The sequence below is a fragment of the Lycorma delicatula genome, chromosome 1 (assembly GCF_047948215.1).
Source record: "Lycorma delicatula isolate Av1 chromosome 1, ASM4794821v1, whole genome shotgun sequence".
Classification (NCBI taxonomy): Eukaryota; Metazoa; Arthropoda; class Insecta; order Hemiptera; family Fulgoridae; genus Lycorma; species Lycorma delicatula.
The window spans coordinates 187251078-187277998 of NC_134455.1; the positions used below are offsets into that span (position 1 = coordinate 187251078).

Sequence of the window (26921 nt, forward strand, 5' to 3'; positions counted from 1 at the left end):
AGATTATAAATTTTATGATTTTTTACTAAATATTTAATATATTGTTAATGGAAAAGTGAGTTACTAAATTACGAATAATTTTAGTCTTTTACTTTTTTTTTTGGCCTGATGATATCATCACATTAGCTTGAAGCTTGTGCGTGATATATGGAAATTTATTTTGTAGTATGTCAAAAATGCTATGCCTGACTGGGATTCAAACCTGGGATCTCCGAATGAAAGGCTGATATACTATCACTCTCACCATAGAGTGTCTGGCATACAGCATGTGACGTGTTTTAAAAAGCAGTTCAATAAATTTAGATGAAATTCCTATTATTCTTATCTCTCTTTCATCCAAGAATTTAAAAAAGAGATTATATTGTGTTCATAAATGTCCAATAAACAGATTAGCAATTTTTAAATTTTTTCCTCATGAGTTGTTATTTTTAAAAATATTTTATGTAAATAAAAAATAAAAATAAAAAATTTCCATGATTCATTTGTTTGTCATTGAATTTAAATTCTTATCAATATTAACCAAGTTATCAAAAACAGAAACAGAAACAAAAATCAGTTAAAATTATGTGGTTGGATGAGTCTTTGCTTCAATATTGGCTATGTTATTGTAGCACTTGAAGTGTATTAAGTGAAAAATTGTAAACATGCATTTATATTTTTACACTGTTAGTGTTTTTATTTTCAGAAGACAAGTAAAGGTGGATATTGTTGGAATGAAGGCTAACTTAGTTATTCTTTGTATGATAATATTTGTTTTACCTTATCGGCATGTTAGCTCTAGAGCTATGCTGCCAGAAAAAAAGTATGGTAATTGGTCAGATTTTTTATGTATTTCTCAACGTTTCATGATCCAAGGACCCCCAAAAACAATAGAAGGGGAAAACATACACACATATTTACATATGTGTGAATGTATAAGCTTAATAACTTCTGAGTGGATAAACTGATTTTGATGAAATTTGGCACAGAAATTCATATATGTCATATATGAGGGGCAATTTGTTGGCAAAAGTTTGGGGTCATTATCTCCAGGGCAACCTTACCTTGCAAATTTAAATTAAATTACCAAGGGATATTTGTCTCATCCTAGAAAATGATTAGAATATATTAGACTGGGTATTGTTACTTCTAAGAAGTATCAGTATACTTCATAAGATTTAATGATCATAAATTTTGATTTTATTTTGTTATTCATGTTACATATTCGTATTTTATCCTAATGGTTATGTTTTTATTATTATTATTTTAATTTTAGTCTTGTTATCTTAGTTTTAACCTTGTTTTATTAATATTTTAATATCCGAGAAGGGGCTTTTTTGTTAATTTTTTGGCCCGGGTGATGATAACTTGAAGTGTTTTTCACCAAAAAAAAAAAAATATAAAAAACATTATATCTGCAGGGGGTGAGGCAGATAGTTTCTTTGGGGTCAATTTTCACAAACTTTTACAAACATAACCCCAATACAGTCCATGTGTACATGCTTATTTTACCATTAAAAAAAAGATTTTGCACCCAAATTCTCCCCTTCTTCAAAAATAGAAAAAGCTACCGTTTATTTATTGCATATTTTCTAACCAAATTTTGTGTTATGACTTCCTAAGCATATTAGTAACACAAGGCCTGAAAAAATATTTTGGGAACATATTGGTGGTGGGGAGAGCCAATTAAATATCAATTTTTTTTTATTTTTAAAATTGTTTCATGTATCATTCTTTTTCCACTGCATAAAAATAAACTACCAATTCCAGGAAAGTATAAAAACTTTGTTATCAGCTGTTTTGTTAAAGTGATTGTATTGCCTTGAAGGAAAATATTCATTTACTAAACTAAAAGATTCCTGCCATTTCTAACAGTGGCTGTAATGTGACATACTTTATGTTACCAATCTAAGAGTGTTGGCTAGTTGATTGGCACATCTACTACAATGTATCTGTTGGTTGAAAAGGATAAAAAATAAATAAATACATAAAAGTATAGTAGTTCCTTAATTTATGTTGGAGGTGAACTTATATACATTTAATATGTTATATAATATGTTATACAAAGAGAGTATATTTATAAACTTCTTTGTAAATGTAAACTAAGACTTTAGCTTATACAAAATTTGGGATTTGGTACAGACTAAAAATTACCTCCATAATGTATTACAACAATGGACTTTACTGTTTGTTATCCTTTAATTCAAAAGTTGGTGGTAATTGAAGTAATGTTACAAAAATCAAACCATAAATTTTTGTATTGTTTTAAAAACCAGAAAAGTACGTGCAGTAAAAGTTATTGTTAAAAAAAAATAAATTAATGGTTACTGTTGTTTTCTAAAAATCCTCTTTTCTATGTATAATGCCAAAGCAATCTCCATTTTCACCAAAATTTTTGACAGAATTGCTTTCAAAGTCTTCATTTGAAATTATTTCAAATCTTTCTCAACCATTTTGAATTCTTTATCTATTGACTATAAAGAGATTTTTTCAAATAAAACATGCTTACTTCTTTAATTAGTTTTGTTATTTTTCACTATCATTCCCTTCTGTAAATTCTAAAATTTTATTATCATGTACAATCATTAATTTATTTTCTATCTCCTCTCCTAGTAAATCATAAAACCCTTCTTGTTATTATATACTCATCTCAGTTGTTACTTCACAATTGGGTTTCAGTTTGAAATCCCATAAGTTTTGTTCTTCCATAATTATAATTGGGCATACTTTTTTACAACAGTTGTTTAATATTTAGTACTGCAGCTAGTCTAGCAATTATTTTTTATTCACGATGATATTGGTGATTGGACAATTTTTATTAAGAAACTCAATTAATGTTAATATTTTATCATTTTCCATATCGTCAAACAATCTACTGAGATACAGAAATTAATATGCTGTGGAAAAATAACAATAAAAAAGATTCAACTGCTTATGTAATGGACTACTAATAAAAAAAAACCACAATTATCCTACCTACCATATTTTTTCAGCACACTTTGAGTGAGTGGGCCTTAATTATTTGATTGTGTAAAACCAAAAACCTCAAAATTAAGAGATAATTTTATTGATGTAAGATTTCAATTTTATTATTGATTATTGATGTGAGATTGAATTTTATTATTTGATTCTTAAAATATAATGATTATAATTAAATTATGCCCTATTAGCAAGTTAGATAAATTAATTAGGTGAATAAAAGTAAAGGAAATTTAGTTGTAATTTGTAGGATCAATTATTAAAGTATTATTGTACATAGTATGTAACAATATTATAGATTTAACAAATATATTAAAGTTTAGCATGTACAGAAGCATGACTCAAGGCCACCTCTGGCCTTGAATCACTTCAGTAATTCCAGGGTTTAGACATAAAAAAATTCATAACTGATTTTCACTTTTTATTTTACTCTTCAAAGGTTGTGTTGTGTTATCTTTACTGGACAAGTTAGTTTTATTTTATCCCAATATAACTTTGATGTTACTAAATTTTATAATACATTATTATAATTATATATATATTTTAAAAAACTTATAAAAATAAATAGCGGATTAGAATATTTATTGATTATTTTTTTTAAATTTAACGATTTATATATATATATTTATTTCAGATGTTAGGGTGTCTTAGTGTAATTTCCATTTAAACTATTGCTATTCTTCTTCTTCTTTTGTTATGGCTGCCTAAGGACCACATAATTTTATTTCCTTCTCATTTGTTATTTTCTTATCTTCCAGTACTCTTTTTTCAAATGTACTTGAAAAACTGTTGCCATTATTATATATATATATATATATATATATATATATATATATATATATATATGCACAAAGAAAATCTGTTATTATTATTTGAATAATCAAAATATCTACATACTAGCATTCCTATTTGCAACTAGCATCACCTATATCTGCAACCAGCATCACTGTGTTAGTTGCTTGCTTGTGTTACTTGTGTTTTCCGTTGTGGTCAATTTATTTTATTTTATGTTTTTTTATTAAGCAACCGAAGACAGGTGCAGCCAGCGGCATCGCACATACAGTAACAGTGGTGGTGGCTGTCTTGGTTGAGCCGCCACGCTGCACACTGTCGCACCCCTTAAAAAATCAAAATCTAAAACTGTTTTTAGATATTTATCTGAAGAGTATTTGTATGCCCAGATCTATTGAACATCTTGTTTAATTTATTCAGAAATGGGGAAAATTTGCAAACATTGTCCATAATTTTTTTCTTTATCCCTTTCAAGGTCGAATTTAAAAAAATCTAGAAATTGGTTTTTAGATGTTCACATGAAGATGACACATACCAAAAATCAAGTTGATATTATTATTTTTTACCCAGAAATTAAAGAAATTTCTAGAGTTTCAAACAAAATTCAAAAATTCATTTTAATCCTTTAAATTTGGAATTTAAAAAATCTAGAAATTGATTGTTAGATATTCATATGAAGATTACTCACATCAAAAATCAAGTTGATATTTACATTTAATAAGGAGAAATTAAAAACAGTAGAAAATTTCATTGTTACTCCATTTTAACCCATTAAATTTGAAATTTCAAAAAATCCTCCCCGTAGTGTCCACTTACATATATATATATATATGAAATTTTTTAGAAAAGAAAAAACACACATATTAATTGATCTTGTCAAAGAAGACTGTTGATTTGAGTTTTTAAAAAAAATTAATTAATTGAATGCTTATGATGGCCTCGCCTACTTAGGCCTTGCAGCTCATGGGGAGAAATGTGACCTGAATCTTTTAACACCATTGTGCATTTTAATTTTTCTAATTGTTGAACACATTTTGAAAAAAAAATTTGAAAAATCAAAATAGAATATTTTTTGTTTATTTAAAGTTTGGGGGGGGGGGTAGATGCCCATTGGAAAAGAAGGCCTGATTCACTTTGATGTCATTAACTTTTGTAATTTATTCTGAAGTTTGACACAATTTGAGAAAAAAAAAATTGGATGTAATAAATCTTTAATTTTTCAATTGGGAGGTGACTAGTGGCCTGAGGCCCTTGCGAGGCAAGAGGGACTGTATTTCTTCTTGGTCATTACTCTGAATCTTTATTTATTATAAAATTAAACACATTTTTAAAAAACAGTTTAAATGAACCATATTTGTATTCTTTTATTTTAGCAGATAGGGGTCTAGAGCCTTTGGGGACAAGAGTAACTGCATAGTAACAGCTATAATGATTTTTATTTTTTTCTGAAGAAAAGTACATTTTAGAAAAAGTAGCAGAGAATTTATAATTAGAGTGGTATACAGCAAGGTAACATGATGCATAATTACACAGTAGTCTCATACTTGGGTAAGCTAAAACAGTTTTGGAATTACTTTGATCTTCAAAGAAAAAAAATATGAGAAAGAAATGGTGAAATAAAAAAATAAAGATTCTTTTACTTGTATGTAACTTGTGTAGCACATCCAGATATTTGTGCAGCCATACAATTAAAATTGTCATTTTACTTACTAATACTACAAGTTTACTGCAGTTAATGGAATAATAAGCCAGAGTGTTGTTAAAGGTCATTAGAGAAGAAAAGTGCTGCTTCACCTCATCGAAGATTCAGAAAATGATAAAATAATATTTAATTTGTATCATGCCATCTTCATTCATAAAAGACCTGGTTTTTTAGTTGAAACAATAAAACACTTATTTTAGCATGCCAATCTTATTATGCAGAAATCAGTTTCTGAAGAAGATGGAAGTGACAGTTGTCACACAACGAATGGATTAAACAATTTAATGTGCTATGTATCTGAAATAATTTATTTCAGTATACATTTATTTCATAACAAGTTTTCAAAAGCTGATGTATGAATTATCTACAGCAGCTGAATTTTCTGATGATAGTTTCATTGAAAGTATCATCGCCTATGGTAATGAAGATAGTGAAGAAGACAAAGAAACTGAATCAAAATTTCTGCCACCAATTTCTGGATGAGTTTGGATGATGTTAGGCTTGTTTTGATGTGTTTTAGATGCCAAGATATTGACTCCAGTTTGCAACAGCAAGTACTGAATATAGAAAATGCTATTGAGTATTGTCAATAAAACATCAGTAATAAAAATTACAAGTTACCTCAGTTCGATAAAAAACACTGGTGATGAAAAATTAAGATAGAGTTTAGTTATTTTAAATAACAAATGAACAGAAACACAACCATATGTGGAGCATTGTACTGATTATTTCAAATGCATTACTAGATTTGACAGACATATTTATAGTATTTAATGATATTTTTTAAAGCTAGTAAAATGCTTATAATAACATATCTACACTCATTTACAGTATACGAGCATTAATATTGATTAATTTATGATTTGGGTAAAGAATGGGGGTTTTCTTCTTTGTGGTATGTTTATTTTTTTATAATTATAAATACATTATATTATGATAAATGTTAATAGAAAATGTCTACTTAAAAAATGATAATTGCAATTGAAATTACTGTTCAAAAAAAATATTTTCAATATAAGTTCTTATATAAAAAGTTGTTTATGTTAAAAAGTAAGCAACATAATTATTAATAAAAATAAATGTAAAATGTAATTTTTATACATACATTTATGAATATAGTTCTTAAATGTATTACAGTTTTTTTATGTTTTTGGTAGAAAATCACTTGGTTTAATCAGGTGTTAGTACACAAATTCTAATTACACAACTTTTGTGCAGACTTCAGCATGTATTTTCATATGTCTATGTGGAAAATCAGGAAGTGATCAACAGGCCAACATTATAGTTATAGGAACTGTACAATAGTTTACATGTAGATCAACAACTTTTATAATGATCTGCCAATGAGAAAAGTTTGAGAAAAAATTAAATAACAATATTTTTTTTTTTTAAATCAAATTCATTATTATTATTTATTTTTTTTGTTTTGTAAATTAATGATTGAATCCACTTTAAAAAACTATCTTGTGTAATAAACTTTTTGTTTCAGATGAGCTTATTCACAGTTTAAAAATAACTAGACCAAAATACTTATTCTGTTCTGAACAAACATTACCAACAGTTATCGCTGCTGTCAAAAGATGTCATTTTATTACAGAACTGGTTCTAATTAGTGATAGCTCAGTACCTGAGTATAATTTTAATTATAAAATTATCATGTTTTCTAATCTTATCAAACCATTACACCCATTAATTCGAATAGATGATTTTAAACCTGAAGAATTTGATTCACATCTTCAAACTGCTGTTGTATTATGCTCTAGTGGTACTACAGGTTTACCAAAAGGTGTTAAATTATCATGTGCTAACTTGGAAACATTCATCAGAGGAGCAAAGTGAGTATAATATCATATATATATATATATATATATATATATATATATATATATATATATATAATAGTGTAGACAGAATTTATTCTCATAAACCAAATATGTGCTAAATTTTGAGAAGAGAAATTTTATAAATTTCTTTGTTACAGAAGTGAATCCATTATTGTATTCATATAGTTATACCTATACAAAACAAGAAAAGGTCTCACAGCAAAATTGTAGTGTAGTAACTGACAGTTTTAGACTTATAATAATTATTTGCTTTACACGGTTTTCAGATATTTAATAATTTCTTAATAATCTATCATCAAAGTCTCACAAGGTTTTATTGAGTATACCAGTTTGAACATTTTTTTTTAATATACTATGTAGTGATAATGAAGCCCCTACAGTCATTTCCATGTAAGAGAATGCTGCTGGGGTTCTGTGACATATCACTAGAAAATTAGAAATTTTGTTTCCTTCTTTAATTACACTAATTTTTTTACTCTTTATACATGAAATAGATATGTGTGTAATAAAATTTATAAAATTCTTAGTTGTTAAGGTTTTTACTAGCGTTTTTAAAATAATTTTTTAATAACTTTTTTGTTTGGTTCTATTTTTTAAGTTTTATAAGATGCTACACAATCCATACTAATATTTAAAGAATTTGTTTTTTAATTAATTCAAAAAGTAGTCTTATTCCTTTTTACATGACTGCCCAAAAACAGGTGTAATATATTTTTTTTTTTTTTTTTAATCCTTTTTTTTAACACCCCCGAAGTGACCGGTCCTCGCCGTTAAGCTTTAACACAATCACTTCAGGGTGTCGTGGCGGTCGTCTACCCCCCTGTCTTGCCCTCTCCTAGGGCGTCCCATCGGGGTCCCACAAGCCTCATCAAGATGCAGTAGCCATCCCTTCTGGACGGCCGCTACACCCTTCAGCTAGAGGGCTGCCCGTCCCACGTCCTACTCTAGGTTGCGGAACCCGCGTTCCACGGGCCCAGCAAACCTCCGCGTCCCCCAAACACACCTGAGGGTCCCGAATGCATCATCGGAGCACCCCGAGGTGTAATATATTTAGGGTGTATGTATGTTTGTTCCACTGTACCAGCTCAATGGTTGAACCAATTTAGATGTATGACCCCATGTTGGAATCCTTATGTTACTGGGAGTGTCATAGGCTATGTAAATATGTATTATATTTATATATGTATTTATTTTATATGTAAATATATATTTAGTAGTGGAAATTTGCCGGTTGAATCTCAAACTTTAATTATTGAATTAATGAACTTTGAACTCTGAGTTTCTATCATTGTGTTAGCTGGATTTGAACTGAATGATTTGAATCAATTGAATGGATAGTATTTAAAAAATAATAGAATTAAATTTATGTTAAATAAAATAATGTTAAATAAACTTGAAAAATGTCTGTTCAATAATAATTGGCTTTCCGTAGGGATGCATGTGGGGCTAGAGTGGTGAGATGATGTGAGCACCTTGTGCGAGGCTAGACCAATCATCACTATCATCTGGTAATGGACGGGATGCTTGTGCAGCACTGTTTTGGAAGGTCCAATGGGGTGCTCTTATAATATCTTTAATTTCAAAAATCAAACTGGGTATTTGTTAATAGGTTGAAGGCTAACTTTTGCAGGCATCATATATACTCTTGATCTAACAGATCATGGATATTCGGAAATATTGTTATATCTTTGTAACCAATCTTCTGATTCTAAAAATTCAAAGGTATTTTTTAGTATAATACAAAATCACGATGTAACCAAATTAGAACAAAAAGAGCAATTGTTTGTCAGCATTGTTTTTTTTTTGACAGTTGTGTGTTTTAATTTTTAAGGGTTTATCTCTTGTTTATTATCTCTTACTCTATGATAATATTCTTTTTGTAATATGCAAAATTCATTTTCTATGAAAGTTCTTGCTTATAATATTTTACTTTCAACCAAACTTCATTTAGTGCTCTTTAATTTTTAATTGCAATTCTTAAGTGCTGATTTTCTGCTTTCCCAGTTTTTTTGTTTGTTTCTCAAAGTAAATTTGGTTTATATATCACTTCTAATAATCTACTAATTGTTACCAGCCTAAAACTTCCTTTCTTGCCTTAATTATTTTCTTTTATGTTATCCATTCATTTTCTACAGAATCTGCTTCTGAAGTAAATCTGGGCATAAACTACGATTTATAGATACTTAAAATTTGCTTAATTTTGTTTTGTGAATCTGTATTCCATCTGTGTTTTTTTAGTTCATTTTTTATTATTTTTTTTATAAACTTCAAGTTGCATTTTATCAACACCAATTGTGCTTAAAATTAATGTTTAATTCCTAGATAGGTTTTACAGTCCATAAAGTGGTTTGAAATTTCTGTCTAACTGTTAAAAGGGTAAATATGTCGGTTTTGGCATAAATCTGGGCTTTCAAGCCTGAAGATCTTGGTAAAGGTAAAAAAACCTGGGGAGTCAATGGTCAGCAAAAATGGAATCAAAGGTGAAAAATGTATTCTATCATTTCATAGTGAAAGTTATTTCTGAATTGTATCAGTTTGTTAACTTGTTATGTTATTTTGCCCTTCAATAAGAAAAGATTGAAAGCCTGATTGTCATACATAAACGTACAGGTGAATTGCAAGGAAATTATATATTCATTTTCATTTAGTTTGAACGCATACTACCTACTTATTAACTTTGCTGTATTTATTTCTTGGTTAGTACCAGTTTAATTTAAATGTTGCTTAATCAGGATAAATTTTTTTTAATATGTTAAGTTAAAATAAATTATTTTTTAACTTTGTTTACTAGGTTACTTTAATTTTTTTTATTGTGTTGTCAATTTTTGTTCCATGTTATTATTTCTGAATCTGTTGTTTCAAGCAATTTGGTTTATTAAGATTTTGAGTATATATACATGCTGTATTTTAATTAGCTAACAATTGTACGAGCCATCTACTGATAAGCCTTGTATTTTAGGGTAGGCGATTTAGTAGAATATACAGTGGACATTTGTTTCTCAACATTGCAAACTGGTTGTTTTAAAATGTTTGCTGTAGAGATTATTATGGTTAATCCACATGATTTCATACTGTAGATTGTTGGATCATTATTGCAAAAATCAAGTCATGTAATTTTTTTAGCATAAATTTTTTTAATGATAGTTTGATATGATATGTAGCTGAGGTTTCTGTCTACATATCTGTTTTCTTTTTTAAATTTTAAACAGAATCATATTAGATGTGATTGAATAGGTAGAATCAATTTTTGAGTTCTATTATTTTGGTCATTATTAGCAGAATATTAATGAAACCAATGCCTTTTTTTTGTTAGAAGGGCGGGAAGTTACTGAAAATCCTATTGTATGGTAAGCATTTATAATAATTATGTCCAGTCTGTGGATGATAAAACCAATCTATATATTTTTATGCTTTCTAAAATTTATAAAATAATGCAAGGATTAAATTACCAAAAACTACACTGGTCTATAAATTGGAAAACAATTTTCAAGATAGAAATACCAATAAGTAAATTTTACTCTTTTTTTTATTTCCTAAATCTGAAAATCACATCAGTTTTTCTATACCCATCACATTTTTGTTATACATCCAGAAATTTCTAAATTGTAATTACGCAGAAATTAGTAAATAGAATGAAATTTTGATAGTGACCAAGTTTATAGGTATAATAAATTTTGTAGTATTATATATATTTTTCAGTACTGATGATATTTTATTTTGCTTTTTAAGCAAAAAAAAAAAACTTGTAGAATATAGTTATAACAGATAAAATGTACCTAAAAGTTTGATGATTTGAATTAATGAACTAATAAATTACTTCTTCCTTTTGTGTATGGTAGGATCCTCTCTTTATAGAAACCAAAGCAGTCACTCATCATTGATTCATCCTATCTACCTTGGTATAACCTCCTCCATTTTCCGTATATCTTGGTGGAAGGGTTTCCCTTGTTCGTCACTCACAGCATCCAAATTTAGTGGGAAAAGGTCAAGATGTGAACGCTAAAAATAAATGTTTAATGACATCTTTCAGTCTAAATCTTTATAGTTTAACAAAAGATTTTATATTAAAAGATAATTATTTTTTGCTTTGTTAATTGCAAGAAAATCATAAACGACATTCTTAAATGACTTCCATTTGCTAGCTATATATTCAAATTTATGTCAAAATTTTCATTCTTGAGCAGACTTCTAATGTGAGGTCCAACAAATATTCCTGCTTTATTTAATTTAGGAAACATTTGTCTAAAATATTTAAATTCTCCTTTTTTATTTACTGCTCTAACAGAATTCATCTACCCCAATTTTATATGTAAAGGTGGCAAAATAACACTTGAGGGTTGACAAAAGGAAAATACTTAATATTTTTTGTGCAGGAGTTAAAGTGTCTCTTTTTTGGATACATTTTCAGTTTGTAATTACAAAATGTTCACTGGTTGCAAACTGTCCCACAAATATAAGAAACAGTTGTATTTTACAGAGCCGTCTTGCATACTGAGAAGAAGACCAATAACTTTCAGGTTGACATAGATATGCCAAAAGTGAGCATCATAATTGACTGCTTCCAAAATTAATAACTTGCTTACATATGTCTCTTTGATTCCAATACTATTAGTGTAGAAGAGTTCTTGTTTGAATTATGCAGTAGCACTGCTTCTAAACTTCTTTTTGAAAAATCAATGAATGAGACCACCACTCATCAGCATTATAAACATTATCCAGATCAAACAACAAACCTCCTATATTACAATAGGACATAGCAGATCTTTCATACTGAAATATCTCAGAAAGTTTTTATTTCTGTTTCTAAAATGTGAAATTTTGGTATCTGTAAATAAATTCCACTCTTTTAGGCGTCAACCTAGAAGTTCTGCTTACTGTTTTGATAAATTCAACTTGTGAACCAAATCATTAAGTTCCACTTGTAAAATGAGATTTAATTCACTGTTTGATTACCTACTGACTCCATCACCCTTGAATTCGTTGAAATCAACGAATTCAAGAGTGATGGAGTCAGTAGGAGTTTTAATTACAGGATTCATATCCGATATTTAATCGTTAATCACAATTATGTATTATGACAGTAGATTATTTCAATGAAAAATATGGGACAGTAAAAATAATTTTTATTAGCATAAGAAAGAGTGAATGGTTTAAATTTACAGCTGGTCTTACTTTTCATCAAATGTTCTAAAAATATATAACTTTTTACAAAAAACTTATCAAATATAACTTCATATAAAAAACTTATTGCATTGCTAAATCTTATATGAAAATTTATCTGTTGTAATCTAATTATTTAAAATAATTTGTAATTGTTATAAATAAAATATTTTAATGAAAAATATAGTACAATAAATTTTTCATACAAAAATTTATGCGTTGTAAAAACATTTTGTATGTAAATCAAAATGATGCAGCAAATGTCATTCATATATTTAGTTCAATTTAAAATGGAAACAAACAGTATTAGAGAAAGAAATGCAGAACTTAATTTCAGTAACATTACAGTATGGTTCCCACAGGTAGGAAATGTCAGGAAATATAAACTTAGTCAGGAAAAGTCAGGAATTTCTAAAAAAATAAGGAAAAATTGCAAAGAATTGTATTTTCAGAGTTTTTTACATTAACAAATCTCTTCTTGTGGAGAATTTGTATGGAGACAATAATTTATCAAAGAAAAGCTTTTCTGTACTTGTAGATGCTGGAGGCAAGGAGAATGTTTTCATTACCAAAAAAGCTCACTGCTTTTTTTGTGTTCAAGTAAATGAGTATATATTGCTAGATTTAGACTTGTGCCTCGACTGACTATACCGGTCTTCTGATCATATCTGTTAAAATCATGCACATAATGAAATCATATATCATCAGGCAGTAAGCAGTTGTAACAGAAAATATGACTGCGTTCATTCTAATCTTCAGCCTCATGTTGGCAGTTCCTGTTTTTAGTTTCATTCTGTTTGAAATAGCCTATGAAAATCAGTGGTATGGTTTGGGAATTGCTTAATATGATGGTCCCTATAACATTTTTGCAGTACATGAAAAACCACGATCCACTGTATTCTTTGCTGTGTGGGAGCTGACAGAGTCATTTTCCTGCAGGTCAGTAACTCTGTCCAATGTAACCCTGTACAGGATTCTTAAACTGAATTCAGTTGGCAACCTGTAGATCAGCATAATTGGAATGAGAGTGTCTCAGCCTAGGTCTCTTTTTTTCAGTTCGCATTCCTTCAGTATCTCTATTGTAGAAATGGCTGTTGTGTGCCATATTCCCTGCCACTTTGGGTACAGTCAGAAGCTTCAACATCTTGTTCAGTTAGTATGAATTGTTGACATAAATGTATTTGATCTTGTGATCTTCACCTAGAGCCATCATCATAGGCTTCCAATTCAGTATTTTGCTTCTTTTTTGTTTGATGTAGTGCCGCTAACCAAAAGAAAAAGCTTGCTGTTATCTACATAAGTTTGAACTAAAGTTGGTCTTTACCCTCTTTAGGACCGTGTCTGTCTTCACCCTCTTTAGAGTAGAGTTATTTATCCTTTATGCTTTCATATCACACAATATCTTTTTGTACTCTTCCAGATTTTCTTTGAGTAGTATTCCAGTTTCTTCTTGAAGAGTGCTTTGCTTGTGAATAACTTCCCCCTCTTACATGGATGTTGCTCTCCTTTGATATCTACATCACATCACTCATCTTTAATTGGTTCCCTTCGAATTGGACAACATAAACATTGGTCACTTTTCTGTTTTTTTGATGTCGTTTATGACATCCAGCAGATCTTATGGTGGCAGGCTTCTGAGGCTCATCCTTGCTGTTATGTTGACCTCATTTTTCCATCTGGCTTTTTCACCAGTTCCTTTACTGACAGTTCCATTTGGTTCTCCTCTCCCCTGATGTTGACCCATGTTCACATTTCATTCATTTTAGGGTGAACCTTTTGGCTGCATATCACTTTCCCTCCATGTAATGGTTCGCATTAGGATTGGGCATGAGAATTTCTTGCATTACCAAACCGTGATGCCCAAGCTGGTGTTCGGCTCACTGAGAAGGTTTGCCAAAGTGATTCTGTACGAATGTCATTTTCTGAAATTGATTGTGTCGTCTTCAGAGAAACTTCTATATTCATCTGAAATTGAACCTCTCTGCGAAAATTGGATCTATGTTATCAACGTCACTCTTCTTTGGCCACCGATATCCCTAGCTATTAATCCTTTCCGGTCCAGTTTCTGGTCTCTTCTGTTGATGAGTTTCAGGAGTGATTCTGTCATGATTTCAGCCATCTATTAAGCTGCATGTTGGATATGTACAGATTCCTTGTCAATCGATGAATATCTATTTGGTTTATGTTGATATTGAATATTCCTGTGAATATCCACTGATTCTGAGACGATCTGCTTTTGTACTTGCCCCAAAACCATTGCAGTTGTAAGGACCCCCTTCAGGAACGTGGCCTTTTATTCTGCAGACAAGGACAGTAACCCTTCATAAAAGTAAACATCGATGTAAAAAATGTAGAAACAGGATGTACGTTGAGTTAAAAAGTGTGCATCAAACAAGATTGTGATTGAACGTTATAATAAAACCTGTAGCGTTCCCTTCCAATATCTCCTTTTTTATAATCATGAAATTGATTTTTACAGTGATTCTTCTACACTTCATTATATTTGCAAAACTTTAAAGTTTCAAATGTTTTGTGGGGTGCTAATTATATACCTCAGATTTCTCTAGTCTTGGTGGAATATTATAAGAAAGAATTGCCATTAAGCTTTCAATTCTCTCCTATAGAAAGTGAAAATAACAAAGGCCAAGTAAACAAGTTGGTGGAAATCAGAAATAATTTATTTTTAAAAATGATTTAATACATTTTCCAAATAATGGTGATCAAGTGGACAGTTACATTATAATATGCACCTAGTAATTCTTTATTATTTTTATTGTTTTGTTTTTCTTGATCTGGTCTTGACTTTAGTGTCTCAAGTTTAATATTTTTTTCAGAACCAGCCAATTTATCTTATTTTCATTCTATTATAGCATTTATATATGAATCTGAATACCATTTGGTCTAACCTAATTGTGTTGGGTTGTAGTCTTCAGATGAGATAATCATATTCCATGATCAGATTTAAAGCATGTCATAATAATTATATTTTTGGTTAATCTCTTTAGTAATCTCCATGCAGAGATCCGTTTGAAGAAATACTCATATTTTATCCAGTACCCCTATCACTATTCTGTTGTTCAGATATCAGCCTTCATTTGGTTGACCATTTTCACTATTGAATAAGTTGCTGACACCTTTCAAGAACCATTCCTTAGGCTGGCATGCCGAAAAATACCCATCTACTCAAGTATTCAAATTGCTTGGCAGTAAGAATGTTCAATAAGCAATTTCAGGTAGATTTTGTAAGAAAGCTACCTATTGTAATGGGTACAATGATTCGACTTCTGGAAAATTTTGATATATCTGCATTTCACATCCCCCCAGACTGCAAAACCACAGTCAGTTCAAAAGTTTATATATACATTTATATATTGTATTTTTTATAATCAAAAACCAACTTGAACTACCCAAATACAGAATTACAAAGCAAATGAATTGACACTTACCTTATTTTTTTATTCCAAAAGCACTTTTGCAGGATCCCACATCATCAGTTGTATATAAAAGATACATTTATACAAAATTACATATCAAACATAACTTTTTTTTTTAAATTAAAAGATTAAAATATATACAAAAACATATAAAGTCAATTAAATGTAAACTACATATATATAAATATGGCATCATTATATATCTGTGTGTAGTCATTATATTTAATTGACTCTATATATTTTTGCATATATTTTAATATTTTAATTTTTAAAAAAAGTTATGTTTGATATGTAATTTTGTATAAATATATCTTTTATGTGTAACTGATGATGTGGGATCCCGCAAACGTTCTTTTGGAATAAAAAATAAGGTAAGTCTCATTTCATTTACTTTGTAATTCTCTATTTGGGTTGCTCAAGTTGGTTTTTGATTATAAAAAATATAATATATTGGTACAGAGGAATATGGGTTTTACAAGTATTGACTAGAAAAAACATTTATATATACATATATTTCACTTTCTTATGGAAACGATAACGGTCATAGTTTTGTGTCAATCACTTTCAAATTGATTCAGAAAATATGACAACCCAAAATCTCTGTCGAGTTCATTAGTGGGCAAAATCAGATCATAAGGATGGAAATGGGGGGACTTTTCAAAAAAACAAAATATCACTATAACTTTCTTATTAAGTAAAATATCAAATTCATTTAAAGTTCCTACTATTTTTTGGATAACGGCCTAAAACTTAACCAAGTAAGGTTTTTTGATATCACCAATCATTGGCCCAGGGGCTGGAAAAAATAGGGTTTCAAAGACAAAAAAAATCATACCTCCTTTAATAGGCACAGTATCGAATTGGTTTAAAATGGTCGTTAGTCCTCTAAACATTACCTAAAATTTTTGTCTGAAACACTTTTTGATATGATCAACCCTTATGGTAAGGGATGACCAAAATGTTGCTGGAATTGTAAGAAAATGGGGATTGTTGTATGCTAAACATGTGAAACTTTTTTCTCATGCAACAATTATCGTATTCAGTATATTTGAAGTTTTTCTTAACTTTAAGGTGGAAATCTTTTTTATCTCCTACTTAGCACCGGTGAAATCTACCTCCACCTTCCGGTGTGCCGAAAGGGATTTTTTTTTAAATTTTCTTTACTTTGAAAAATTTTCACTAAATTCTGGAAGTTTCCTATAATTTTTATTTATACATATATATTAAAAAAAAAAAACTTTTAAAGATATATAACTACCAAACTTAATTTTATGCATAATTTTTAACTTTTTTATGGTGATTTTGTGAAAATGTGTAATTAAATTTTTGCCAAAAAATTAGGTTATGTATTAAATCGATTTTAGTTAAAAATGTAAGCTATTGTTATTAATTATTTTATTTATTTTGTCTACATTTGTTTCATTATTTACCAAATTTTTGTTGTGCTTTCATTATTATTTATCTCACATTTTACCTTACTGCCTAGTATTGCCTACAGTTATGCTTGATAATATTCTGTATCAGTTCCCTTTATCAGACTGTAATTCTATGAAATAAGATGCAATAAACCAGAATAATGACATAAAATAAATAATTTTTTCAATCTAAAGGTTTAAGATTACTACTGTCATACTGAAATGAAAATGCATACTCACTTAGTAAATTGTCACGTTTGCCAAGTAAAATATAAAAAACATTTTAGAAACCGTAGAGAAACTTTTGTAAGAGATGTTTAGTTATATGATGTCATTAGATTAAAACCAAAACATGAATGTGTATAAAAAAGGAAAATCTCTTTTTCTTACAACAGGATTAATTAAGTAGTAAATTATATTATTGATAATATTGTTATAAAGTTGATGATAGGGAATCAGGTTCCATGTTTGGTTTACAAATTGATGAAGACTTATAAATATATATTCCTCTCACATAAAAACCTGTAACAATTATGAAAATCAGATCAATGTATTGTCAAAGATTTTCTAATAAAAAATATGTTAAGTCAAAGAATCTCCAATTAAATAATGTACTTTAATTTAAAGTATTAATTACTTTTGTACTTCTCTTATTAACAATGAGCCAGTCTGTTTTTCTAGTTACAAATTAGTCAATGATATTGCATTACTTTAATATGATGTACTTATTACGTTAAGCAATAATCAGTTGCTGGAGGTAAAAAATCTGCAAATATATGAGGGCTAAACTTGTCTTTTTCAGAGAAGTTTGTTGCTACCGTAAGAAACTCAACTAAATACAATTGTATATGATGGCATGCTGTTCCACAGTGTTTTTTATTTCTACACTTTGCACACTACCCTTCAAATTTTCAACTGTTCAGGTGTGTGCTCAGGATTTAGGATCCACAAAGTGGTATTTATGGTTTACCTTAAAATTCTCATAGCCTGCTTCCTCTAACACTGTTGCACAGTAAGCCTTCCAGAAATTGAAATATATAGTTGTTACTTCAGCAATATTGGCAGCAATAGGTTTGAATATTTTGTCTTGATTTCTTTCAATATAAGGAAAAAAACATTGCTTTGTTTGTTGGTTGATATCCTGTTAATCCACTGCTAAAGTAATACTCATCCTGGGTTATTATTTCATCTACTCAATAATAGTATTTTCTTCTTTTTTAAATACCTGGCAACCTTTTTAACCATCCACGCACATTTATATACAGCTGGAGCATTATGGTGTCATTACTGATTTTCAGTCGCTTCTCACACTATGCAGTTGAAGTGAGCTGTTTCATCTAACAGTATATGAATCTTACTGTAGTAACAAATGGAATTTGTGAATTCAGAAACCAGTTGTTAATCTGTTAACTTTCATCCAGCACCCACATAAATTACAGCACCACTGTATGTGATTAACATAATATGTTTCTTTGATATTCGATAAACTTCAAATATCCATTTTAAACTGTTTTATTTATTTGCTATTAGCATCTGATTACTATGAGTGTATGGAACAGAATGAGTGAAAGCATGGAGTCAATCTTGAATCTAAATAAAAGTTGTAAAAGTTTAATCATAGTTTATTCTTTTACTATTTACATTACAAGCAATTTTATTATGATTGTGTGCTTTTAATCTACCATTGGCTGAGATTAAAAAGCATATAAGGATTGGTGATTGTACTGTAAAAAAGATATTGAAACCAATCGTCAATGTAACGCAGTAAAGAATGGAATTGTTGATTAAGAGCAAATAGCAACTGTTTCCTCCCTACAATTACTAAACAAGTACCATTATTTTTTCATTTATTATATTTGTAATTATTAACAGTTAAATAAATAGTGTTTAGAGTACAGTATTTAACATTATCTTATGCAATAAATTCTCTGTGTTGGTACACTAACGTAGCAAGTCTGTTAACTATTATTGTGCTATATGAATGATATTGCATTATTGTATCAAGTGCAGAAAGATTATCTGCTTTTAAAAAGTTCCTAAGTTTTTCCCAACTGCTATAATGTCTCATTATTTCTAAACTGAGGTTGGTATTTATTTATTATTTTTTTTTTACTTGAAAGGTATTGGCTGATGTACTATAACTCCCAACCAAAGATAGTTGATAGCTTCTTACTGCTACATAGGCTTTGTGTAGCAACTGGTCTTACTTCTGAAAACTAGCATAAATGCATGAATGAGTAAGCAGGTAGATATAAAAAAGGTTGATAATTGAGTGTTGTTATCTGTTTGGATGCAATTCAAACATTCAATTGTGCATGCATTTAAAAAGAATTATCTCTCTAATTATAGGAGCCGACATAGTAGTGGTGAAACAGAAAGATTATTAGGTTTAGTTCCTTTTTATCATGGTTATGGCTATGGAATGATATTAACTTCAGCAGTGACTAGACTTCAGATGATTTTATTATCTAAGTTTGAAGAACACCTCTTTTTGTCTACAATTGAAAAATATAAGGTAACTGATAAGATATGAATTATAAAGTATTATTACATGGAACAGTTTACAATTTTAAAGAGTAGTTCAGGGAAACAGAAAATTTTTAACATGAAATATTTTTAAGAAAAACGTTTGTTAAACAAGTCTATTTATAACATTCATATAGAAAAATACATGCTATTTATGAATTCATACACAAAATTTTTTTTGAAAATCACATCTTACAAGTAGCTCCATCTCTGCATAGACATCCCTGCAGTCTCATAGTGAAAATGTGCGTGGCTTGATGCAAAATTTCAACAGTTCCTGTTTGGATCTTGGATTTTAGTTCTAGTAGGTCGAATACTATACACTTTGTTCTTAAGATGATCCCTTAAAAGAAATCACAAGAAGGAATTGCACACCGACAAATCAGGAGGCTTGGAAATCACATTTCTTGAAATTGTATGTTTACCCTATAAATTGGAGTACAGCAGCATCAATATTCTTGCTGTGTATGATGTTGATCCATATTGTTGAAACTAAGCATTATCAATCATTTGTAAAAAGTCTTTAGTTTTTTGCAACAAAGTATATTTTGCAATGTATCAGTCTGATGTGACTGTAGGTATGTGGACATTCTCATTTTCAAAAAAATTAAAGACCTATTATCCCATACAATGACACAGTAAACCACCCAATAACCTTGTTGCTGTCGAGTGGGTGCTGGTGTAGCTATGTAGGCTTATCTAGTGACCTAAAATAAAAATTTTGTTTATTAACAAATTTGTTAAGATGTAAATGAGTTTTGTCTGACATCAACAGTTTATTAACAAAATCATTGTCCTTGTATATTTATATAATTCATTCACAGAATTGAGGCACATTTTGTGAACATTTGGTTTAATATTATAAGTTAATTTAAAGCAAAAATACAAAGATATCTTATTCTTAGTATTTTTATATATGGTATTATTTTGTACTCTTACCTTTATTTTCATATATGTTATCTTTTGTTTCCTCCAAAGCAAGATTTACCATCATCACTCAACAAGAGGTTATGTCCCTTTTATGTAAATTACTTTTTGAATTCATTTTAATGATAAACTCATTTGAATAAAGAAGAGAAGCAAACAAAATGCACACACAAATGTATTTGTCATGTTCACAGAGAAGTTGGCTCACGAAACTGAAAAGACTAATCACACTATAGTGATAGGGGTAAAGGGCATTATCTGGATATAGTGCTAGCTTATTCTCAATTTTCTGGTGATAAACAGCTACATGTCCATATAGTGTGCTCTTTACCTCAAAAGCATGTTGGTATATAGTTCTTTTTCCAACTGGCCAAATCTTATTTTTAGGCTTAGGACATAGTGATTTGCACCACTGAAAAAAAGAAAAAAATAATTGCATAGGAACTTAAAACCTTTAATTTCATTAAAAAAATGAACATAATGTCTTTTATCTCCGATACACAGAAATATAAACTGTAATTCAGTTAATATTTTTTTTTTATTCATGTCATGAGGATTCAATGTAAAACATTTTTTTTTTCACGTCATCTTGTGATATTTTTTGTTGTTTTTTTAATACATTTAGAGTGATTAGGTTAAAATTTATTTTAAACAGTGTCTAAGGCAAGTAAGAGAATCCTTAATGGTCTTTAAATATATTTTAATTAGCTCTTTTTATGTTTTATCATTATTTTTATTAAATGATAGATTATTTATATGTTATTTATCAAACATTGTATACTTCTGTATTGAAATTAGTAGCATTATGTATTAAAACAAATTCTAAATTATCAGATACAGTATAAGAGGAGGTAGAACACTTGTGAAATATAACAGTTTCATGGAGTATTCTTATTGTCAGTGTAATATCATTATAAAATCAGTCACAAAAACATGTACATGCAAAACACATACACAAAGAAATTAAAAAAATTTAATCAATACTAATTTTTGTTAAGTAAAAATTGAAATACCAGCAAGATTGTCTTTGTTACTATTTATAACTTCCTATCTCTATGATGTTGCAATTGTTTACTATTCTGTAATGTATACTCTTGGGTAGATCAGAAATATAATTTGCTTACATCAGATTAATTTAAACATCAGGAAAGCATTTTTGGAAGTATATGTTTGGAGCTTTATATGGAAGTGAAACTTGGATGATCGGAGTACCTGAGAAGAAAAGATTAGAAGCTTTTTTGAAATGTGGTCTACAGGAGAATGTTAAAAATCAGGTGGGTGGATAAAGTAACAGAAGAAGAGGTATTCTGGCAAATTGATAAAGAAAGAAGCATGTGGGAAAATATAGCTAAAAGAAAAGACAGCCTTATAAGCCACATTTTAAGGCATAATAGAATAGTCGCTTATTGGAGGGACAGGTAGATGGGAAAAGTTGTAAGGCAGGCAACATTTGGAATATGTAAAACAAATTGTTAGGGGTGTAGATGTAGGGGGTATACTGAAATGAAATGACTGACACTTGATAGGGAATCTTGGAGAGCTGCATAAAACCAGTCAAATGTCTGAAGACAAAAAAAAAACAATATATATTTATATATTTATATTTGAAATGCTCCTTAAACAATTTTATTTGAATGCATTTAGTGGAATGCGAAAGAAATTTATGTTTTAATCCTTTTAAAAATCATATCAGATTTAATTAATGATGCTAATGTGATTTAGCTGTTGGAATTTTATTACTGGCACTCTTTCAGGAATGCTTAGATAAAGACTGAAGAAGACCAACTGTTGAACTCAAATAGGATGTATGACATATTATGAGGTAGTATAATCTTTAAATAAAAAAAAAAATTAAATCAGTAAGCTTGGGATATGTTTCTTATATATTCTTTTTATTTGGCAGAATGCATTAGATTAGTCTTACAATAGTCCAGAGAAAGCAATTATGACTGGTATATTTTACAGCTAAAGTGTTTTACATACATTCATAATAAAAAGTATTATAAACAAACAAAAAATTAATTTATCCCTTTTTGTTGAAAAACAATTTACCTTGTACATTGTCTTCACTCGGCAGGGAAGTCATGTGCAATAATAATTAAAAAAAAAAAAGTCTGGTTTGATAATTGTTTATAAAAAATTACATAAAACTGATTTATATGATTAGTGGATATGTTGTAGTCCTGTGTCAGCCTGTCTGTCTTTCTGTTTATCAAATATGTAACTGAACCTGTGGTCAGATTTAAAAACTCTCCTTGGATCTCCTAGGAGAGGGATATTAACTTCTTTTGGATAGTTCTAAGCTTCTCCCTGGTCGCATACTAGTTTTTGATGGTGTAGTTATTCAGAACATAATTCCTAAAAAATGGATAACAATTATATACTGTAAAACTTTTAGCAACTTGTGTAAAAACATTTTTTGAAATATTAGAAGACAAGTTATTTTGAAATGTAGAACTGTTATTTCAATTTTAACTTAATAAATTTTTTTATTAATTTTAATTTTTTAATCTCTTTATATTTATGTCCTTCAACCTCCTTGCAAAACAGTTTTTTGTGATATATAGCAAGTATTTTAGCCAAAAAAAATTTCAAAGGAAAAAGATTCAACCAAATAGAATTTTAAACAAATTGTTGCTAAAATATTTTAGAAGGTAATTCACAATCATTTTGATGAAACTGTTAATTTAGAGATTTATTCTCAGAAATTGGACTTTAGAATTTTAAAAAGAATTGCATAATTTTTTAAAGGAATACATAATACAAAAAAGTACAGTGTTAAAATTAATGAGACCCTCAATCATGAAATAACATTAATATTATCCGATTTTTGGAAAACTTGATTTCATAGTTTAGGAGAATATTCATTCATCTATAATTTCAAATCTGAGTCTCCTTATTTTTCTAATATCATGCTTATGAATTTGCAAACTTTAAAGAAAAGTTCAGATCAGCTATTACTGAATCAAAAAGAATATTCTTTAAAAATAAAAAAGTATTAAAAATTTACACCTGTTACAGATTAACGTTTTGCCAATGGTTCCACCATTAATGGTATTTCTAGCTAAACATCCATTAGTAGATAAATTTGATTTATCAAGCATAAAAACTATTTTATGCGGAGCTGCACCATGTGGAGAAAATGTTATTAAAGAAGTGATGAAAAGACTTGGTATCAAATTTATCCGTCAAGGATATGGAATGACTGAATTAACAATCGTTGTTACTATTGCTCCAGAAGGTAGTAATAAGTTCAATTCTGTTGGAAAACTTGTTGAAGAAGCTCAAGGAAAGGTGAATGTACAAATTAATTATATCTTATTCAGTGGCTATATTTTTAATTAGCATTAGTAGTTAGAGATTACTATTAACTTAATCTTTTGTGTTACAAAACTTATACGTCTCTTTTTTTGGAGGCAATCGAATTGGGACAGGAAAAACATCATATATTTTTATGATTTCAGATTTTATCTAGACAGTAAAACTTAGATAAGTATTTGTGTAGCTTGTCGCATTATACCTGATTTAAGATACAGTGTTGATCTACTGAGGTCAGCATTTAATAAAGAATACATAAAAAATAAATAAAAACATTTTTGAAATCTTACTAAATAGAATGTTTACTGTACTGCACTTTCATAAAAATATAAATGAGATGAAAAATTTATAATAAAATCTTTTCATCATATAGAAGGTGTGGTTCTAACCACACATCTCAGGAATGGTTGACCTGAGACTACAAGACTACACTTCATTTGCATTCATATATATCATCCTCTGAAGTAATACCGTGGCATAATTCCAGAGGCTAAAACAGAAAAAAGAAAGAAGGTGTGGTTCTGATAAAATGAACCATGATCTACAAGACTATGGATTATATCGAGCAAATAGTTTTTTCTTTGCTGACTGGTAGAAGTTCTGAATGTTAATGCTGCTGTTATTTCATTATAATCACATTTACTCGTGCCTTTTGAGAAGATTGGATATGTTTTCTGCAATTTCAGAACATGATTGTTTATTAAATTGTAGAATACTTGTGATTCCCGTCATGGTCAATTTTTTGTTTTTATTTTATATTTTTTAGTCAAGAAAGCAGTGGTAGTGCTGGTTGAGCCATTGTGTCGTACATTGTTGCACCCCTTAAAAAATTGAAATTTAAAAAAAATAGTTTTTAGATGTTTATCTGAAGAGTATTTGCAAACCCAAATCTACTGAATAACTTGTTTAGTGTAGTTGAAAATATGGGAAATTTACAATAATTGTTCAAAATATGTTTTACACCTTTCTTCACCACTTTCAAGGTCAAATTTTAAAAAGAATTCAAAAAAACAAAAAAAAATTACAAAAATATATTTGATTACATACAAAAAATTATTTTTTAAAAAAGCTTTTATTTAATTAATATTTTATTAACATTAATAAAAAAAGAAAACAAATTAGAAAACTCCAGATGGAACCAGACCACACACAGCTAATACTGTTTTAACCCATTGATTACCAAAGTGGTCCAGGTGGACCCCCAGGGGTCCACAGGAGACCCGACGGGGGTCTACGTTGGCGTGACAAAAAAATGGGGGTTCACAATTTGTAAGCGGGGGTCCACGAAAATTCATCTGGTTTCGATAGTGAAGAACTAAAATGTTGGCTTGACTTTGCGTATCAATCTAGGCAGATAATGTTTTGAGAAGCTCAGCGACTGTTATTTGTAAAAACTTGCATATTCCATATTCAGTACAACGAATGTGTCGAGACTTGCAAAGTGCCGTCTGCAACGCTTGTTCAGACGTGCAAAGGGACGAAATACGACTTGTGTTGTGTATGCTAGCAATCTTGCATGAATTTGTTTGATTCTTCACTAATAAAAGTACGATTGCCAAGGATAAACGTTACTCATTTGTTTCCGGAATTTCGAAAAGAAAAGTAAAGTGAATAGATGTTAGCGTTTGCCAGTGTCGGAAAAAGTAGTAAGTACTTACCTGCTTTTTTGTTATACTTACTTTTATTTTATTTATTGTTTATTTATTTATTTGGCAATTTATTGTACACGTCAGTAAACAAAAAATGCACAAATTACAAAAAATACGTAGGTACAAAAAGGGCAGGCTTATTCCTAAAAGAAATCTCTTCCGTTTAAGGATTTATTAATTTTTAGTGTAAATTTTTTTCAGATATATAAAAAAAAACTATTGGAATCGACTTAAAAACTGATCCTGAAAATATCATTTCCCGGTTGTAACCCTTATTCTCTAACACGTTGTATATTTTCATAAATTGTACCTGTCTTTACATACTCATAACGTGCATCAAAGTAATAAATAAATGATTAAAATTGCAGAGTTGTGATATCAAAATATTGGTTATTTAAAAGTATTTTCTATAGAATTTACAGAAATATATCAAAATATAATTAATGAAAAAATGTTTTACATCACATTAAAATCGGTTCAGCCATTTTCATAAAACTTTATTATGGATCTTACCGATTTATTGCTTTTTATAATTAGAATCAGTTTGCCGCTGTTACTTTATTTCATTGCAATGATTAATTAATCCTATTCTGTTAAAATAGTCATATTCTGTTAAGTAAGACCGCCTTGAGATTACTAAAACAAAGCTTTTTTTTTATTTACCGGTAGGTAACTGATACGAAACATGGCTGAATCTAAGAAGAAATGTCGACTGTACAGTGTTGATTATTTAAAATTTGGATTTCTTCCATCAAAGGCAGACAAGCGATTGCCTATATGCCTTTTGTGCAGCAAAATTTTGAGCAATGACTCTATGAAACCATCGAAGGTCGAAGATCATCTAAGAAGATGTCATCCTGATAAAATAGGTAAAGATTTGAAATATTTTCAAACATTGAAGGAAAAATATGAAAAGAGACCTACCGTGCAAAGTATGTTCGCTTCAACATCTGAAAGTAACGATGATGGCTTGCGGGCATCGTACAATATTTCATTACTTATAGCGAAATCTGGAAAACCGCACACCATTGGAGAACAGCTAATTTTACCTGCTGTTGAAGAGGTTTTAAAAACTGTTCTGCTCAAATCTGCATTTGACATACTCAAAAGAATTCCTTTGAGTAACAGCACTGTACAAAGACGTATTGATGAAATGAGCTCTGATATTGAAAGTTTCTTGTGTAATTATCTACAAA

The 26921-nt window shown here is 29.2% G+C and overlaps 1 protein-coding gene across 2 annotated transcripts in view; it reads left to right on the forward strand.

Annotated features, from left to right (window-relative positions):
• Window positions 1-26921, forward strand: part of LOC142326148 (luciferin 4-monooxygenase-like) — a 65312-nt gene that overhangs the window by 20683 nt on the left and 17708 nt on the right. Inside the window, exons 3-5 of one of the 2 annotated variants that reach the window (XM_075368367.1) lie at window positions 6942-7287; window positions 19655-19820; window positions 23780-24052. In XM_075368367.1, the coding sequence (XP_075224482.1) occupies window positions 6942-7287; window positions 19655-19820; window positions 23780-24052 (785 nt within the window). The remainder of the gene's footprint in view (window positions 1-6941; window positions 7288-19654; window positions 19821-23779; window positions 24053-26921) is intronic. The other variant, XM_075368377.1, reaches the window with a different exon arrangement.